Consider the following 19,234-nt stretch of genomic DNA (forward strand, 5'->3'; position numbering starts at 1 on the left):
TATACACCCAAAATGTTTATTATATTTTGCTGTTTTAAAATATTTTGAAAAGGAACAAATATGACCCTTGGCTCTGAGAAAAGCTTCTTGAAGGTAAAGTGTTGGACCTAAAGATTATTAATACCATTCACATCCCCATTATCTGAAATTGGATTTAAAGGTGTAGCTCGGCAGTACCACTCTTTCTGTTTTAATAATCACAATAGTGTTGTATTTTTAGTTCTTTATGGCCTGTCACAAAATAAAGTGATTTTTACAATAAACACAACATCTCCTCTTGGACAGAAAGTGTTTCTTATCTTGGCTTCATAGAATTTGTAATCAAGACAAATTACAAGCAGTGGAGCGGCTTCAGCATATTGTTAATCTATGAGAGTAATCACAGTCTTCTTCTTGCTGAAGGGCTAAATCATTAGGAGCCCGTTACAAGCTTAATTAAGGTTATGAAATTAAAACTCTGTCACTTCCTCCAAACATGTATTCAGTGGGAAATACTGTAGGCACAGGATTTGCATGGCATAATCCATTTTGGAATAAAATTAGAACTTGATGTCTCAGGGTGTACACTGTTTAATTGTTTTTGAATTGGTGCTGTAATTTCCCAGGGTTGGTATTAATCAGATTGCCTACAAGTCATAATAAACATTGCACAGGAGAAATTGCACTGAGCAAGACGAACAATATGCGGTTCACATTTGCTGTTTACAAAAAAAGCTTGAGTTTTCTTCTTTCAAAAGTCTGTAAAATTCTCCTTCAGAGAAAATGAGACTACATAGTGTTACGCTGCGCTGTGTATGTGTGTGTTTTCTCTCTCTCTCACTATCTCTGTAAATTTATAGGTTCTGCAATCTGTTCCAGTCTATGTTTGTTCACCGTCCAGAGTCCGGTCCACCATCCAGTCCATGTGTTGTCTGTCAACGTTTCCGTCTACGTCATCCCGGCGGGAATCATAAATACGTCTCTGTGTACACTGTTAGGAAGCTTTGTTTTGTGCTGTGATTTGTATTGTGTATATTGAATTCTGTTTGCCTGGTTTTGACTTTGATCCATTCCTATTTCGACTACGAGTTTGTGTTTGCCCCTTTTTGATTAACTGATGCTAGATCTATCTTTTGTAAATTATTGTAACACTGTATATATTTCACCAAAGTAGGGTTGGCTGCTGTTTGTTTTGGGAGTGGGTTTTGTGTGTGTTTTTGTGTATAGACAGGGAGGAAGGTAAGGTGTTGTCTTTTGTTTCCTTTTGTTTACACTTAGGTAAGTTAGAGCTGTTTGTGGGTCAGTTAGTAGGGGTGTTTGTTTGTTGTTTTTGTTGGCTAAAGGCCTTCCTGAAGTTCACTGGTGTTTGGTTTCATTGTAAATATCCCAACCACAATATATATTCTATTCATTATCCATTCTGTGTTTCCGTTTGTGTCCTTTTGATTCACCATTTACATCTCTGTTACAGTTATTCCTTCACATATATTAATCCAACACATCACCTCATTCTGTTACGGCTCAACCCTAGACTGGGTCGTAACAATAGTTATGGCCTTTTAAAATTAATAATTGAATGCACCGGGGTGGCATGGTGGCGCAGCCAGTAGTCACACAGCTCCAGGGACCTGGAGGTTGTGGGTTCAAGTCCTGCTCCGGGTGACTGTCTGTGAGGAGTGTGGTGTGTTCTCTCTGTGTCTGCGTGGGTTTCCTTCGGGTGACTGTCTGTGAGGAGTGTGGTGTGTTCTCCCTGCGTCTGCGTGGGTTTCCTCTGGGTGCTCCGGTTAGTAGGTGGATTGGCGACTCAAAAGTGTCTGTAGGTGTAAGTGAATGTGTGTGTTGCCCTATGAAGGACTTGCGCCCAATAATTCCAAGTAGTCTCTGGACCCACCGTGACCCTGAACTGGATAAGCGCTTACAGATAATGAATGAGTTGAATGCACTGCACCATCTTTAAAGCAAAAATAAACCAAACGCAAAAACAGTGATTCTCTTTTATTTTCAAATCTTTTACAGCTGAGCTCTACAGTAGGTTCCTATGAATTGCCAATTACACAAAGTAATAACCATAATTTAACACAGATATCTCAAAAAAGTTTTAGAACATGCACATTGGTAATGCTTTGCCCACTAAGTCTCCAATATATATATATATATATATATATATATATATATATATAGTGTGACTGTATTTTTCAGAGTACAATTTTCCTCATTTTTAGATGATGAAAGGCATATCAGAATAGTAATGGTTGTCACTACAGGCAGATTGTCTTGTGGTTGCGTTCAGGCGCATGACTTTCCCAGTTGGCATGCTTCTCTCTCAAAGAGTAATGAAAGCTCAGAGCCAACTGCCTCACTGACAGACAGCCTCTGTAAAAATCCCATGAGGATTTACACACGAGCCTCACTAAAAGTTGAGAGCCTCTTTTGTTTTGTTCCACTGTGTGGACTTTCCTCTCTCTGCCTGATTAAGATATAAATTACATAGCACCGTGTTATCAATACATCCACCAGCAGGACTGGGCTCCTTCAGTACACTGCTCCCTGACTAAATGAGATGAACAAATCAATGTATTGCCCTGTGAAGGACTGGCGCCCCCTCCAGGGTGTATTCCTGCCTTGCGCACAATGATTCCAGGTAGGCTCTGGACACACCACGACCCTGAACTGGATAAGCGGTTACAGATAATGAATAAATGAATGAAATCAACGTATTGCAGCAGATAAGCTTTTTGCTAATTGTTAGTTATTTAGTACAGTTGCTTAAATGAATGCACTTTCCATGCCATGTGCTTCCAGAAACATGTATGGTCTTATGGGAATTCTGGCCAAATTACTTGTCTTGTTGATTTTTGTAACTGAAAATATATTAACACATCAACAGCAGAGAACACACTTAAAGGCAATAATAAATTAGAAATTGTGGACAAAAAAAAATTGCAGAAGCATTTCCCCTACAATAGGGCTGGTGCAATAACCATAATAGTGTAATACCACGCTACTGACCGGGAACCGCAGGAAATGGTAAGTAACCATCACAACCAGAGCGTATACATGCTTTCCTTTTTTAGCAAGGCCTTTATCGTTTTACTCTTTAACGCATGTCTAATGAATGTTAAATAAACTGTTACAAAATCGTAAAAAATATATCTGATAATTTTGTCATTTTTCCCAACTTTTGGAATCTGAACTGATGCAGTTGAACAGCTGTGTGTCAGTCTTCATTTTATAAAATGGAAACAGTGGCTGCAAACCTAGTCGAAAAACCAAATGCATCTTTGCCAGTTTGGGAGCATTTTGTCTTTCAACCAAATGAAAAGGGAGAACCAGTCAATTTAGACAATGTCACATTCAAAATCTGTGCCAGAAAGTTTGCTGTGAAACTGGGAAACATCAAGTTTGAGATCTTATCTAGCTACCTATCATCCAGCTATTGAAGCCCAACTGCCTCCACCAGCACCAAGTAATGGATCAGCCTCATTAGCAAGAGCTAAAGCCAGTTCCATCCAACTGTTAAGAGTATAACACTAAAATCAGGACAAATTAAGTAACTTGGGGAGGTAATATCGCAGTGTTGAGCCACCTTACATTCATGCACTTGGAAATTCATTCATGACAGCTGTACCCTACAGAGTCTTTTGTGTCCCCTGAAACATTTCAGTTTACTTATTTTCACTTTGAACAGTCAACAAATGTGTATTTTGAGTTCTGAACAAGACATAAAAATGAAGTTAAAAAACATGTTACATTTTGAATTGCAACCAAGTGCTCAGTCTGAAAACCCTCTATTATACATACGCATAATAGTTAGTTTAACTGAAGAGAAAATTAGGAAAAAATGTACATGATTCACAGTTTGATGTTTAATGTAAGTAAAAGGAAGTAAGCAATATAGAGAAATCAATGTATATGTCAGTTAACTGACTACTAAATTAATATCCCAGATTGTCAATAGGGTACACTTGTGTTTAATTAAATTAATAAGGTTTAATGAAACTTAAAGTTGCTGTTGCTATACCAATAAAAGTCCAGTAACAATTCATGAGAGAAGACATGTTCATGATAAATGAGACAGGTCTTCACTGGAAACTAACTCATGTCCTGCCTGGCTGTAACTCCTATAATGATGCTGACTGTCCATAACTCTATGAGGGGATAGCTGGACGGTAGAAATCAAATATTCCATTACCATTTCTCCAGTGTCTGTTACAAGGAAAAGCCCATTAAAGCTTTTTAAAACAACAGGGTAAAACCTAGAAATACATTAACCTGTCATAGTATTACTGACAGGAAATTTTAAGATGCTATTGGTGCTAAAATAGTAGTCTTTAACCTGCCTGTCCTGGTGAGTCTGACTTAAAGGATGAGTTTTTAAAAGCTATTTGTGGAGAGAATATATTAGGTGATATCATTATAAACATTTTGTTTATTTTAAGAATATCTGAATAAATTAGACACCATTTGAATTTATTTTGTTCTCTGGTGTCATAAGCTACATCCCTACTCTTAAAAAATAGAAGTCTTCAGAAAGTTAATTTGTAAAGACAGACATACACTTGTATGAAGTGTATAGTAAGAACACCTCACTATAATAGAGAAGTAAAACAATAATCATACCTTACACAGTTTCTGATATCTTGGTGAAGTGAAAACCATCCTTTGAAATCTGTGCAGGAAGAACATCACTTTCTGAAGTGAGGACCTCACCATAGCCATAATCCTCCAGTTGTTGGACCGCTGGTAGCTTCTCAGGATTCTCATACTACAGACAAAAGAGCCACCTGCTTTCTCACTATGTGCAGTGAGCATGGACTCCCCAAAATCCTAGTATTAGTCCACTTCCACGCTTCCAAACAGTCTGTCTCTGGAGCTGAAGGTCATAGGTGAGTGTTAAAGGTGGGAGGAGGCTGAATACAAACGCAGCATTGAAAATCCAGCTCAGGAGCAGCCTTCAAACACAAACGCCTACTGTGTGCAGCAGATACTTTAAAATTGAACAGACCATTATCACAAGTATGTGAAGATCAGCTGTGATGCCTTCACAGTGCAACAGCCAGTTCCCCTGTCGGCTAGTCTGCCTGCTTGAGAATGAAATGTGAATGAGGGAGAGATTGAGAGAGGGAGGGGTGAGGAAAGCACATGGCAAGTCACTCCAGACATCCAGCCTTATAAGAACTGTGTCCTCAACTTGCCCTTTCTGTCTAGTAATGGAGTTTAGTGCAAATAGAGTCATCTTTATTGGAGTTACAGGGGACACATAATGACCAGCACAAAGACTTGTTATTGACTTCATTATCCTAAGATCCACCTACAAAACCCTCCTTAAGAAAAAGGTATCAAAAGCGTGTGTAAAGGTAAAAGGGCGTTTTAAAGGAATACATAATTAAATATTTATTGATTTGCTGTTACAGCCTTCATGGTAGGTATGCGCAGTTTCAATTTCAGTGTCTATGCTGACTGTTTATGCCAATATTAACAAGGCTCCTGTGCTGAAGCATTTTACTCACCTACATGTTTTGACTCTTCATTTTAAGAGAAACAACGCGACCCTGAAATTGATTAAGCGGCAAAGTATAAGATGATGATGATTTTATGAGAAATGTTTCAAAGATAACTTTATTTTCGTATGTGATTCTTAAATGTGAAGCCTGACATCTAGTGGCAAAACAATGCAACGCCAGATTAGCAAAAACAAGACAAAAATTGTATTATATACCGATGTAGAAGCGTTACATATGTATGAAACACTATATGAGCCATTTTCAACGGTACGATACTGACCTTTAGGATGTAATAAAAGACAATGAGAGAGAGGGGGAAAAAAGAACAGGTCAGAACTCGACTGTTGGCATATCTTCATTTTAGGACCCATCACACACACATTGTTCACTATGTTCACTTTTTGTTGTTTCCTCTCTTTACACTGGACACTGGTTCCTTTCACAAAATACTACTATTAATAATAATAATAATAAAGCATATATAACCTACTGCGTCCTTTCCTCTCCACTAGCCCCCGCACGTTAGCAAAACACGTCAGAACTAATACTGTGGGGAAACCTTACTTTCAAGATTAGTCAACTTCTGAAGTTGGCAAGTACCGAAACACAGACTGTATTTACAGTAACTTCTCCAGCTCAGAAGGTATTTAACACTGAATATCATTTAAAGGGCACGTAAACTACCAGGAGTGGGGTTCGAACCCACGCGGACACTTGTCCATTGGATCTTAAGTCCAACGCCTTAACCACTCGGCCATCCTGGTCCATGACCTGCTGTATTAGGTCAAAGGGGAGGAGAACTATCACGTTTTGCACTTCTTAATTCAAGCAAACATTGTCTATTTAAAATAAAAACATACTCGTTGGAATGTATGTTGGGTTGTGTTACTCTTACAGTTATTTTTTGTAGAACTTCTTTAATGGTGTAATGTTTACTTGGCAGGTTTTAGTTACATGTGATCATCACCAAAACATCTAGTTTTTTGTTATCTTTATTGATAACTGAATTAATAATTTGAAATATTTACGCATATCCATTACTCCGTGCAATATCTAAACTGGCTCTGACAGAAAGCGTTTTGTTCTCAAGCGTTTGGAAAGACGCTGGAGCATTGTGGGAAATGTAGTGTCTATAGTGAACTTGCTTGTGTGGCGTGTCCTGTCATTCTTCTCAGCAATCCAGGATTCTGCCCTGAAATTAGTAGTGCTCAGCAGCTTATTGGGACTAATGACGCCCCTTGGTTATAGAAAGGGCGAGAGAGTTATAAATCAACAGCTCAAATGCAGTAAGTGAAATCATTAACACATTAAGGGAGAGCTGAGTTACTTTAGAAACAACTTCTCTCTCAGCGGTTCCTATTTTATCCCTGTATGTAAACACACACGCTTTATTTCTAAAGGTCCCATAAAGTCATTGTAAACCATCAGCTTGTAGACAGCTTACCATGGCGAGATATTTGTTAAACATCCTATTTAAAAGCGTGAGGTTTTACCAGGAGTGGGGTTCGAACCCACGCGGACATTTGTCCATTGGATCTTAAGTCCAACGCCTTAACCACTCGGCCATCCTGGTCCATAGGCTGCTTAGGATAAATAAACTAGCAACCACGGAATACAGTAGCAGCACTTCTTAAATATAAATGAGGTCAGGCGTTCATTACTTCGGTTTACTTCCAAACGTTGAAACAAACAATTTGAGGAAAAAAAGATTTTAAAAAATGTTTGAAGTATTGCAAGAAAATCCACCCAGTTCAATGCTAGGTTTCATGAAGTTGAATGTTGTCCACCGACTCCCTCTATCATCAGATCATTACAGGGAATACTGGTGATTTTAGCTTAGATTTTAGATATTTTTACTGCCATTTTAGGTCATGAAGGCATTTGCTGAAACAAAAGGCATGTTTTCATATCTAAGGTGCACCACACAGCAAGTGAGATGTTATATGAAAATCGTTTGACATATCACACTCCCATACAACACTTTAAACCATAGATTCTGACCAAATTATTTGTATTAACCCCACTTCCAGAAAAGTATGGACATTGCAATAAAACACGAATCTGTGAGAATGGCTGACAAAAATGTTGACGTAATAAAAATAGATGTTGAATCCTATGTGCCAAAGATCATTCAGGGTGTTACCAACAAAAAGTGTAAAATACATCATCTGTGATGGCATAGGGGTGTATTCATATCTAAGCATCCACAGCATTAGTAATCTGCATATAAGGGAAAGTAGCATTGATCAGGAGGCTTATATTTGTACTTTAGAGAGTCATGTTGTTGCTGTCCAAAGAAAAACAGTCATTCATTCATTGTCTGTAACTGCTTATTCAGTATAGGTTCGCAGTGGGTCCAGAGCCTACCCAGAATTGCTGGATGCAAGGCGGGAATACACCCTGGAGGTGTGTACCAACATGTGTTTTTGGACAGTGTGTGTGGCGATATACTGCCATTATCGTGCCTATTTTCATGAACCCCATATACATTTCAACAGGACAATGCTAGGTCTCATTCTGAAGAAATTACAACAGAATGGCTTTGTACATATAGAGTGCATGTGCTGGCCTATCTGCAGTTCAGATCTGTCTCACATAGAGAACAGCCGAATCAGATGATGGCCACAGTTGAGTCTTGGATTGCTGAGCAGCTCAATTCTTGTTAACAGAATGAATAGGCAAATATTCCATTTGAACAACTGCAAAAAGTAAGTATGTTCAAATCCCAAATGTATAAAAAGTAACACTGAAAGTGATGTGACCCAGTGCCAAACATGCCTGTATGCCAGCGTTTTGTGAGTGGGTTGCAAGAATCAGTTTCTAAATTTATTTATATTTAATAGGGTATGCATTTGTAAAATTGATCACTATACACCATTTTTTAGAATACATATTTGGCGGGGGAAAATGGAGGAAATCATTTACTTAATGTACAAAGTCTTTAAACATTGGTAGAACATAAGCTAGAACAGTGACATGACTAGGGTTAGGGGTTTTGGGTTTAATGATTTAGGTTTAGAGTACTCTTCCTGCATGAACAATACAGTAAGCAATGTGGCATCTTAAAAACCATGTGGCAGTATCACTGTAGGGTCTAATAGCCAGGCAGTGGTTACACCCAAAATAAAAAGGAAGTACATAGAGTATTAATAATTATGTCGCCTGGTTTTACATATACAGAGAGCAGCCACAATTTCAAAATGACTTGCTTGTGAGCAACTTTATTAAATCCACTTATCATATAGGGGTTCTTTGTACTTCTGAAGTTACAGATTGTAGTCTGTTAACCTGCATACATTGTAAGCCACTTTTTTCTGATTTCAATAGTCAGGACCCACAAAAGGACCACCACAAACAGGTTTTATTTGGCTGGTGGATCATTCTCAGCACTGCAGTGATACCGATATGAAAGTGGCATGTTAAAAATCAGTGTCACCATGGACCTGGAAGCTGTGGGTTCAAGTCCCGGTACAGGTGATTCTCTGTGAGGTGTTCTCCCAGTGTCCACATGGGTTTCCTCTCACGGTCCAAAAACACACATTGGTAGGTGGATTGGCGACTCATTAACAGAGTGAACAGGGATTGAACACACAGTGTTTAAACCATGAGCAGCTCTGCTGTGTCTGATCCACTTGTACCAGCAAAAGACACATTAACTCGTCAATGTCACTGCAGGTGCTAAACTATTAGGGACAATTTTAGCAGAGACAGTTTCCGTATTGAAAACAATTGGTGCATTCTGAAAAGAAAAACACTGATGCAGACCCCCCGAACAGCTGAGCAGCAGAATGACTTTAACAAGCAAAAATGAGGTAACATTTAAATTTTAAATGTACAGGAAATGGCCTCCTTACTTCCCAAATGATTACACGGTGTTGTTAAAAAAAGAGGTGATGCAACACTGGTAAACACAACCCTGTCTCAACTTTTTTGGAACATTTTGTTGGCATCAAATTCATATCACAGTTGAAAAATGTATTTAAGTCAGATTAAGTCTATATTTCAAGTTTCTTTTGGAAGGAATGTATGCTCCATTTCGGACATAAAGAGACAACGTATACAACCTGAAAACATACAACAAAATATGTTGCCTTCAAGATGACACCTTTTCCAGAGACACCCCTCCATATTTCAGCAAGACAATCCAAGATCACAATGGATTCACATTCAAACCTGTATTTGCCCAATAGGGAATGTGAAGTGCATCCAAGTTTGACCATATTCCTGGAAATATTTTGTCAGTATTTCTCCTGAAACACTTCTTCACTGGGTTTTTCCATTTCCTATATGTGTTTTAACTGTTGTGAGATATGTGTTAATATATTCCCCAAAAATATAATCCATCAGGTAAAAAAAATTCATAGTGTGCAGTAGTATTTTTGTCAAGATAATAAAGCTCAAATATAATTTACAGATCACATTTCCCTTGTTTCTATTTGCATTCCCCAGACTGTCCAAACGTTTACTAAGTGGACCTGATAATATCAACAATGAATGTAGAAACAGTGAGTTCATTTGAATTAAATAGCAGATGAGTATATATTATATTTTGTATTAGCAACCATCCATCCATCATCTGTAACCGCTTATCCAATTTAGGGTCACGGGGGGTCCAGAGCCTACCTGGAATCATCGGGCGCAAGGCGGGAATACACCCTGGAGGGGACGCCAGTCCTTCACAGGGCAACACAGACACACACACATTCACTCACACACTCACATCTACGGACACTTTCGAGTCGCCAATCCACCTGCAACGTGTGTTTTTGGACTGTGGGAGGAAACCGGAGCACCCGGAGGAAACACACGCGGACACGGGGAGAACACACCAACTCCTTACAGACAGTCACCCGGAGCGGGAATCGAACCCACGACCTCCAGGTTCCTGGAGCTGTGTGACTGCGACACTACCTGTATTAGCAACCAGAGTACAGATATTCTTGCAGTGTCTTGTGTCACTGTATTTCAGTAACCACTGTTGCTGCAACACCATGTATTGCATTAACTTCTACTATCAGTTATCTAAAAGGAATTACAACAGAGTAGTTAAAGATGCAAGAAAACATAATATATTCCAAGATGACACTAAAATTACAAGGTAAAATTTATTAAATTAATGACAAAACACAGAATAATAATAACAAATATTGTTAAGTGGATGTTCATTGACATACAGATTTTATACACTGCAGATATAGTGCCCTTAAAATATTTTTTAAAATAAAAGAAAAAGTGAAAGGATACATTTATGCATTTCTCTAGAACCGTCCTTTACAAACACCATATGAAATGTTAACTGACATTCACACAGCAAAAACAGTGATAGAATTTTATCAAGACATCATGCATAGCTATTTATGTGGTTTACACTACAATGGTTTCAATCACACATATTGAGCTCAGGCCAATGGCCAACAGCACACTCTACATGTCAAACATGAGGAAGTAATCAAAATGCATAAAGAAGTACGTAAAGTTGGTTACATGTGCAGGCCTCATGCTGCTCTGCACAAGAATTATCCACTGTGGCACAGTTAGCTTTATTGTTCTTTAAAATCATTATGCCTTCTGTAAACACAATGTTGTGAAATACATGGGTGAGGCAAGTGAGAGATTAATGCATAAGATTCATTATTTATTGCAACATGGGAAGCAGCAGCAGAAGAGCTGTTTGCATGGGTTTTTCTTTTTGTACTTTACAGCCTTCTTTATCTCTGCCTTACCTCTCTCTACATATTCTTGGGTTGCACACACATTGGCCTCAATGTTATCCACCATAGCCCCTTGCTGCTCTACCAGCAGAGCCAGCTGGAAAAACAGATCATGAATGTCCTTTATGCGGCTCTCCAGTTCCAAAAGCTCCTTGTGGCGGTTCTCAATCTCGCTGAGCGCCAATCGGTGTGTCCGTCCATCTGTGACGAGGTCATCAGAGAAAACATTCCACTTTCCAGTCTCAATCATTTCTTCTATCTGGTCCCCAGTCACCTCCTTGCCCATGATCTCCGCCTGCCTCTGGATACGCAACTTACAGTTTTCCTTCTGAGCCATCTCAGCTTCGTTGTATTCAGACATGGCCTCATGGAAGTTGCTAGTTAAGGAGATGTACTGGGAGCGCACCATGCGGGCCAAAGCAGAGTGAGCTCCATATTTCTCGTCCAGCTCTTTACAATGTGCATCCATCTGCTGTAGCCTGGCATAGATTTTCTCTGCTTCAGCTTTGATGTTACGTGCAATGGCATTAGAGTCTCGTTTTATGCTGCTGATGCGCCGGACTGAGGTGATGAAGCGGGCATTCTGCTTGCCCAGTTTCTTCACCTCCATCCTGAGGTGCGCTATTTTTTTGTGCATGGACTGGGCTTCTCTGAATATGTCTTCCATATGGTCCTCCCCTTCAAAGACCACCACATGCTCTTCCAGCTCACCATTGTCAACAGTGCCTCCATTTTCCACTGGCAGCTGCTCCTCTTGGGAGAGTTGAGATTTAACAGCACCAAGATCACAAAGTCTGTCCTTCATGTCTCCTAGAAGATGACAAGTGAAAATTATTGGTTCAGCAGGGACACGATATAATGAGTCATGCCACAGTGCGCAGAAAAAATACCCTGATCATGTTATGCCTCACTCATAAGGCCATATTCAAAAGCATCCACTACATCTTGTGACCTTTGAGTTAAGAATACAGGTCTCTTTACCCCTGCGTAGGAGTTTAGTTCTGTCAAAATCCCCTTCTTGCAAAACCCCATGCATTACAAAACTATACCAGTAGCAGAGTATGATCATTTATGACTTATGGAAATTATACTTTCATGATGGTTACTTCCTTTAGGTCCAAGTATAAACAAAAAAGAGAACCAACGAGTGGCGACTTCCCTTTAAATTTAACCTGTACTCAGGAAAGAGGAGGCCACTAAAAATAAATTTTCAGAATCCAAAATTAAAAAACAAACAAAAAAATAAAACATCAACAACTCTTCATTTATTCAATTATAATGTTTTAGTACAATGCAGGTGTCATTATTGTTTTAAGAAAAGTTCATGAATGGGCCGACAGAAAAGCTTCAATAAAGACTTAAAACTAGAACGTCTTAATGTGAACTTATTAAAGTTCTTGCCTTCTTTTGTGAATAAGGCTGCTATTTTGTACATACATTTTACAGGAAAATATACACATGTAGTCAAAATTTCCCTAAAGAGCTTTAGCATTAGGCCTTTAAAAGACTTCACAACGGAACAGTTATAGTAGAAGTGACGTGTATATACACAAATAACATTGTATATATGAAATACAATTAAATTTGCTGTACATTTTCACATAAAATTGATCATAAATTCCTTATTTTTGTTCAGCGTCTTAGAGCACTGAAAAATTCTCTCTCATCCTTTTCAGAAGAACATTGGTGTTTAACACTTTTCACAGCATTTACAGCTGTAACAGTTATCTAGCTAATGCCTTAAAAATGGCAAGGAATGCAACATCATATTTCTCAGCTTTTCTCGGACCACCTGCCAGCGACTCAAAATTTCATGAGGAAGTACTTAAACTTAATGAAATAAAGCGATTTAAAGTTCCCAGAAACCCGGGGTAAACACAGAATAAGAGAGAATGCCACAGCAGCTTACCTTATTTCATGATATGTGCTCTGTGCAGGATTATTGGATTTTAAACAGAAATGAAGAGAGGTTTTATTCGCTGTTTCTTCACGGCTGTCACATCATTGCAGGAAACGCAGGCAACCGACTTCAGTGGGAGTTTCCGAAAGTAGCAGTGGTCTACCCTGCCTCCATTTAACTTAGCTTTACTTAGCGGTGTCTACGCAGCATTGCAAAAACGCGAACTCCGACAGGGCGTAACCTGGTATCGCTTCATTATATTTTGTGAGGTAACTAATTAGCCTAGCAGACGTTTCCCCAAATTAAAAACAAACACAAATACTTCAGCGTGCTGTCCATGCCCATGCCGGGTTGCCAGATCCCGTTAGACATTCCACATGTTTGAAGCTCTCTGATTTTATGTTCTCTGATTTTCCTGCTTTTACGTAGGTCTGCTACTGAACATGAAACAAAACTCATTTCCCTCCTAAAGCTTAACTATGAAACTGAGTATATTAGCCATTCTTTTGGCTCGAGATCTCTGCCTCTGTTGCCTGTAGGATATATTTCTAAACTCAGGTTAGTAGTCTAACACCTGCCTGCACCCTGTCTCTGTTTATCATAATGCCTGTATTTCCTATGAGCATTAGTCATCTGTTCCTAGTGCTGGACGATATGTAATGAATGAGATTTTGGAAAGAATTGTGTTTAAATCACCCACCTTTAATATCATAACAATTTTGCATCTCCACCTCCTGTGTCCTACAGTGAAATATCCACACCATTTTACAGATCTCAAAACACTCAATTAGTGTAACTCAGGGACTTCAGGACATTCAGGAATTTCTTATATTATGAGGGCCCTCGATAAGACTCATAAACTCAAGACTGCTGATCAGATCAATTTTTACTTGGAGGTCTTTTGTGGGTCCTGCCACTGCTAAGACAACAATATACAAGAAATGTCTCATGGATTACTGATTACTGATATTAGTCATAACATGAAAGCATAATGAGTGCAGTGTGGATTAAAACTAGGCCATCAACGTTTAGCTTCAGTTTGCTGTGACTGAGAAAGGAGCACTGAGAGGACAAGAATCGAATTGGGCTGAAACATGTTAAAAGCAGAGTATAAATGTCATTTTATTAAATATCTACAGTAAATGACTAGGTAAAGGAAAGTTGAATGTTCTGTATAGACGTGAAATGAGTAGTGTGGGATATTACACAAGTAACATGTGACTTACAAATGAAGAGGTGCTGTCTTCCTGTTGTAATATAAATAACAAAAAGGGATTGATCTGAAAGAATAACAAAAGAAAACAAGCTTTGGGTTTTTAATATTTACCATCCACACCATGCTGGAACGTTGGAAAGTGTTCAAAAACCGACCCTGTATTGAAACAAATGCAACCAGTCATTTTTTCAAATAACAAATATACACCACAAAACAATAGATATAAACATCATATATAATCATTTAACATTTATAAATGTTTTCTACATTTGGGTGTTGGAAATGGCATATTGCTTTTCAAGTAATGGTAATAAAATACCCATTTACAGTACTGTACTGTGAATGGGTAGCTATGCTTACAATGCAGTCTGAAGTCAAGAGATAACAGGTGAGTTACCGTGAGTAACAGGTGAGTTATATAATCGTCTCATATACCATATTGCAGCAACACCTAGTTTATAAACATGTCACCTACAGTGCAGATTTTTGTGTGTAGCTGTATTGTCTATACTTATGGACATTAACATATACATCTACAAACTCAGATATAAATCTTTATAAAGTAGAAAAGTTTGATGTTGTACTATATCACCCTAAACTTAACCCTGCGTTATCAGAGCAGGTGAAGGCATGTAAATGCATGATTCTCCTCAACTGTAGGAGACAATCCAGTTTAACCAGTTTAAAATCCAGCATATTATGTGTCTGATTGTGCAATTGCACTCAGTATTCTTCTGCCTCACAGCCTGCTATCTGCATAATTAGATATCCTAATAGTCAGAAACATGGCTGTAAATTGTTGCTACATATAGGATTGAAACATAAATACTTTAAAGCTACGTCACTCTTCCCAAGACATTCGTTAATTCCTCTACAAGAACTTCAATACGTTTGGGGTCATGGTGGTGTCAGAGATTTCCTGGATTCACTGGGAGCAGGGCAGGAACACACCATGGACTGGGCAGCAGTTCATCATAGGGCATTCCTGGGACCTAATGTTTATCATAATCTCACCACATGGTGGCAGTAAGAAGAGTTTTTCTTTTTACAATAGGTTGGCACTGTATGATGTTCAGTGAAAATTCTCCATTGAATGGAAATCCAATTAAGCTTAAATCCCACTTTGGGAACCTAGCTTATTACTTCCTCTGTGAAGAAACTCTATAAGAAAGTTGTCCCATTTTTATGCAGCAGGAGCCTTTATATTTTGAAACATATCTGTGTAAATTTGATTGCATTCAGCCACAAAAGCACTGAAATAAAAACCCATCAGAAAAATACAGAATGGTCACTCGAACGCAGTTATACCCATTCTTCCTGATGGCATTAGGCATGGTGACCTCTGATTCATGGCTGATCTAGAGAGTCATGTTCTATTAGCAAAGATCTTCTATGAAGATTATAGTTTATTATGATATTATGTTTGTGTACTTGTTTCTGCAACGGGTGCACCACAAAGTGGCGGAAGTCACAAACTAATATTCACAGACTTGTAATTTTCATAATTAATTTTTCCAGTGCTTAGACTTCATATGCAGTTCTTCTGATGAGTGTATTTTTAGGGTCTTCAATGAACAAAGCTATATTTTTAAGTCTATAAACCCCAAGTTACAGTATTTAGGTAGATCCTATATGCTTCATTTCTAAACATTAGTATACAGCAGGTATGTGTATCGTGAATTTGCTGCTTCATTGGGAACATTCTATGTGCTATAGTTTCAGACTTTACTGGACTCCATGACGTCTAGAAAAATGTATATTTTCTATTAATCTATCTCAGATAAAAAGGTTCACGAAACTCCCATTAATCTCAAAAATGTTAACTGTACAGAATAAGGTACATTTTCATAACATTTTAATGCAAAGTAAACAAATTTAATTACATGTAATTGTGGACCATTTTGTTGGTGTTTTCATTGTGAAAATTTAAAGAGCAGCTGCTTTGTTCAAATCATGCAAAAAATTTAAATAAAACAGCTGAGATACATGGTTTTCTTTGGCCAGTTAAATATTTAATTTTGTAATTTTTTTTATATTATAAGTGGTTTGGCAGTACATTGTGACATGATTCAGTAAGTCATCACATGAAAAAAACAAATGACATTATGTAATGTAATCCAGATGAATTAGTTTAGCTATGGTCAGATGATAATGATTCTGATGAAAATATTTACTGTGGGACACATTGTACAAAACATTACACCAGAGATACCAGAGGATATGGCCTATCTCCATTTCTTTGTCTTGGTTAGTTTTTTTTTTATCATTTCTTCCTACAAGAGATATCATTTGCAATATAGTTTTCATGCAATAAAAAAAATAATTCTGAATATATAAATTACTTTGATTGTTTTACAAATGATGTCAACTGTTGGCTATTGTTTTATTAAAATATTGTCTTTAGCCAGTCTTTATTTAGTTATAATTAAATTTTTTAACTGAGCCCTTGCAACAAAGAACCATACATGTGCCTTTAAAAAAACAACAAAACAAACAAATAAACAAACAGCCTACATTTTCAATTTAAACTTATGCTCATGCAGAATATATTTATATCCACTTCTAAAACTGGACAAGCAAGCAGTGCTACTAAAAATAGAAATGGCTTATATATATTCTTCATTGCAAGGACTCAGTTCATTAAAATGTAAATGAATATGCAAATATTTGTGAGAACATATTTCTATGGGTCTGTCACAAAGTAAACTTAAAACAGACATTTCGCTGCACCATATTTTCTCCAAGTTCTCTGCATTGTGAATATCATTAAACATAAAATAGGACCTTTTCCCATTCAGACCTCATCCAAATCTAATTTTTGGTGGGCTACTGTCTAATTTAACTCTCCTGTTATGTTCATTTGTTAGGAACAGCAATGGTGTTCCCGGGTCATTTTGACCCGGTGCATTTTTAATTATCCAAAAGATGTCTGAAACCAAAAAAATCCTAACAAGCAGTGTGAATATTTAATTACTCCATTAATAATTATTCTATCAATATTTAGTGCAGTGGTGTTCCTTACCTCTAACAGGTAATGGTTCAGTTAGGATACTTCACTCGTTTTACATAAAAAATACAACTTTTTTTTAATGTTTCACCACTTTATTTCTTTTGAAAGACTGGCTGTTGATTCTTTCTTTGACTTATAGACGCCAGCCAGGATGAGGAGCCCCAAATATGCATCTAAATGTGTTTTATTTAACGTTACACTTATATAGCGCCTTTCTAGAAACCCAAGGACGCTTTAGAATCAACACTCAACATTCAATCCACACACAGTGGTGAGAAGCGGCAGCCAAACGCACGTAGCGTCCTCTCAACCAGGAATGACTGTCCACCTGGAGGACTGTATCGGGCACCAGGGTTTCACCCACTCATTCACCAGGACAGTTATGAGAGAAGCCAATTCACCTAACCTCCATGTTTTTGGACTGTGGGAGGAAACCAGAGACCCCGGAGGATTTGTCATTCATTCATTGTCCAGTTAAGGATCGCGGTGGGTCCGGAGCCTACTTGGAATCACTGGGCGCAAGGTGGGAACACACCCTGGGGGTCAGTCCTTCACAGGGCGACACACACACTCACATATACACACCTACAGACACTTTTGAGTCTCCAATCCATCTACCAACTTGTGTTTTTGGACCATGGGAGGAAACTGGAGCACACGGAGGAAACCCATGCGGACACGGAGAACACACCAAACTCCTCACAAACAGTTACTCGGAGCGGGACTCGAACACACAACCTGCAGGTCCCTGGAGCTGTGTGACTGTGACACCACCTGCTGCACCACCATGCCGCCCCTATCAGAATCATTCAAATCAGAATTTAGCTCAAGATAGTCTTCGTCCTTAGACACATCCTCCTCTATTTCACTGTCATGATCAATGATGACTTCCAGAGCCTCCTGGACTGTCATCCTTTTGCTTCGGATGCTCATTTTGTAAAGGTCTGCCTGACAGAGTTTAATATTGGTAGGACTCCCATTTAGAGAAACTTTTACGTTTTGCCCCTCCCCTGTTGAGTGTCCGCTGAATGTGGGTGGAGTTTTCCCGCAAGAACATGAATAGTTCATGTCAAAAGTCATAACATCTGCACCTGTGTACCTGTGTGTGTGTGATTGGGGTGAAATATGTCTCACAGTTGCAAACAAAGAAATACTCTGACATTTCTGACACACTTTTACCTCCAGTTTGACTGCTGGGTCAAATTGATCCGAACAGTATCTATGTGATATAAACATGCAGGGGCTGTTTGCAAATATGTGAGATGAACCATTTTCATATTATATGTTGATTACATATTAAGTTTCATACTGAAAAAATACTTTTAACTATTTTTCCTAGATCTTCAAACTTTAAAACGGGTCAATTTGAGGCTTAAATCCAGTCTATTAATGGTTGAACAGTGTGGCCTTTTTCCAAACTGAGTGTGTTCATAGATTCTTTGTTACTATGACAACCAACATAACTACACCAGGATTTATCATCACTGTCCAAAGAAAAACATCTATTTCCAAAATAGAAAGTTTACAGGAGAATGAGAAAACATTAACTTTCAATGGAAATCGGTGTAAAATGTTTTATACTAAGCAGTTTTGGGGCATTTCTATTGGTCCATTCATCATAAAATTTTCTAACAGTATGAAGGACAGCTGCTGTTCTCAAATGATGTAGTAAACTAAAAGCAGACAAAAACAGAGATACGTGTTTTTTGTTGGACAGTGACAATATGCTACTAGTCTATTAATAGAAATTAAATTTGGACTTTACAGTATGGACACTGCATATATATCTTATTTGAAACTGATTGAGAATGTAATGTGAACAAAATCAGTCTTATAACATTAGGAATAGTTCAGAATAGGTGAATATTTATATTTACTCCTCCTCTGTAAATATATCATCCTGATCAGGGTCAC

The 19,234-nt window shown here is 38.1% G+C and overlaps 1 protein-coding gene and 2 non-coding genes across 3 annotated transcripts; all 3 read right to left on the reverse strand.

Moving 5' to 3' along the window:
- Window positions 1-6,164: 6,164 nt before the first annotated feature.
- Window positions 6,165-6,247, reverse strand: trnal-uaa (transfer RNA leucine (anticodon UAA)). Its single transcript has one exon. It is a non-coding gene; the product is annotated as a tRNA-Leu (tRNA).
- A 726-nt stretch (window positions 6,248-6,973) lies between these two features.
- trnal-uaa (transfer RNA leucine (anticodon UAA)) lies at window positions 6,974-7,056 on the reverse strand. Its single transcript has one exon. It is a non-coding gene; the product is annotated as a tRNA-Leu (tRNA).
- A 3,562-nt stretch (window positions 7,057-10,618) lies between these two features.
- On the reverse strand, window positions 10,619-13,626 carry stx11a (syntaxin 11a). The gene is made up of 2 exons (XM_066680381.1): window positions 13,104-13,626; window positions 10,619-12,004 (listed from the first exon to the last, which is right to left on the reverse strand). Exon 2 carries the CDS (start codon window positions 11,997-11,999, stop codon window positions 11,115-11,117), a length of 885 nt encoding a protein of 294 aa, XP_066536478.1. The 5' UTR covers window positions 12,000-12,004; window positions 13,104-13,626; the 3' UTR covers window positions 10,619-11,114.
- Between the last annotated feature and the right edge of the window lie 5,608 nt (window positions 13,627-19,234).

Source organism: Hoplias malabaricus, chromosome 1 (assembly GCF_029633855.1).
Source record: "Hoplias malabaricus isolate fHopMal1 chromosome 1, fHopMal1.hap1, whole genome shotgun sequence".
Lineage (NCBI taxonomy): Eukaryota > Metazoa > Chordata > Actinopteri > Characiformes > Erythrinidae > Hoplias > Hoplias malabaricus.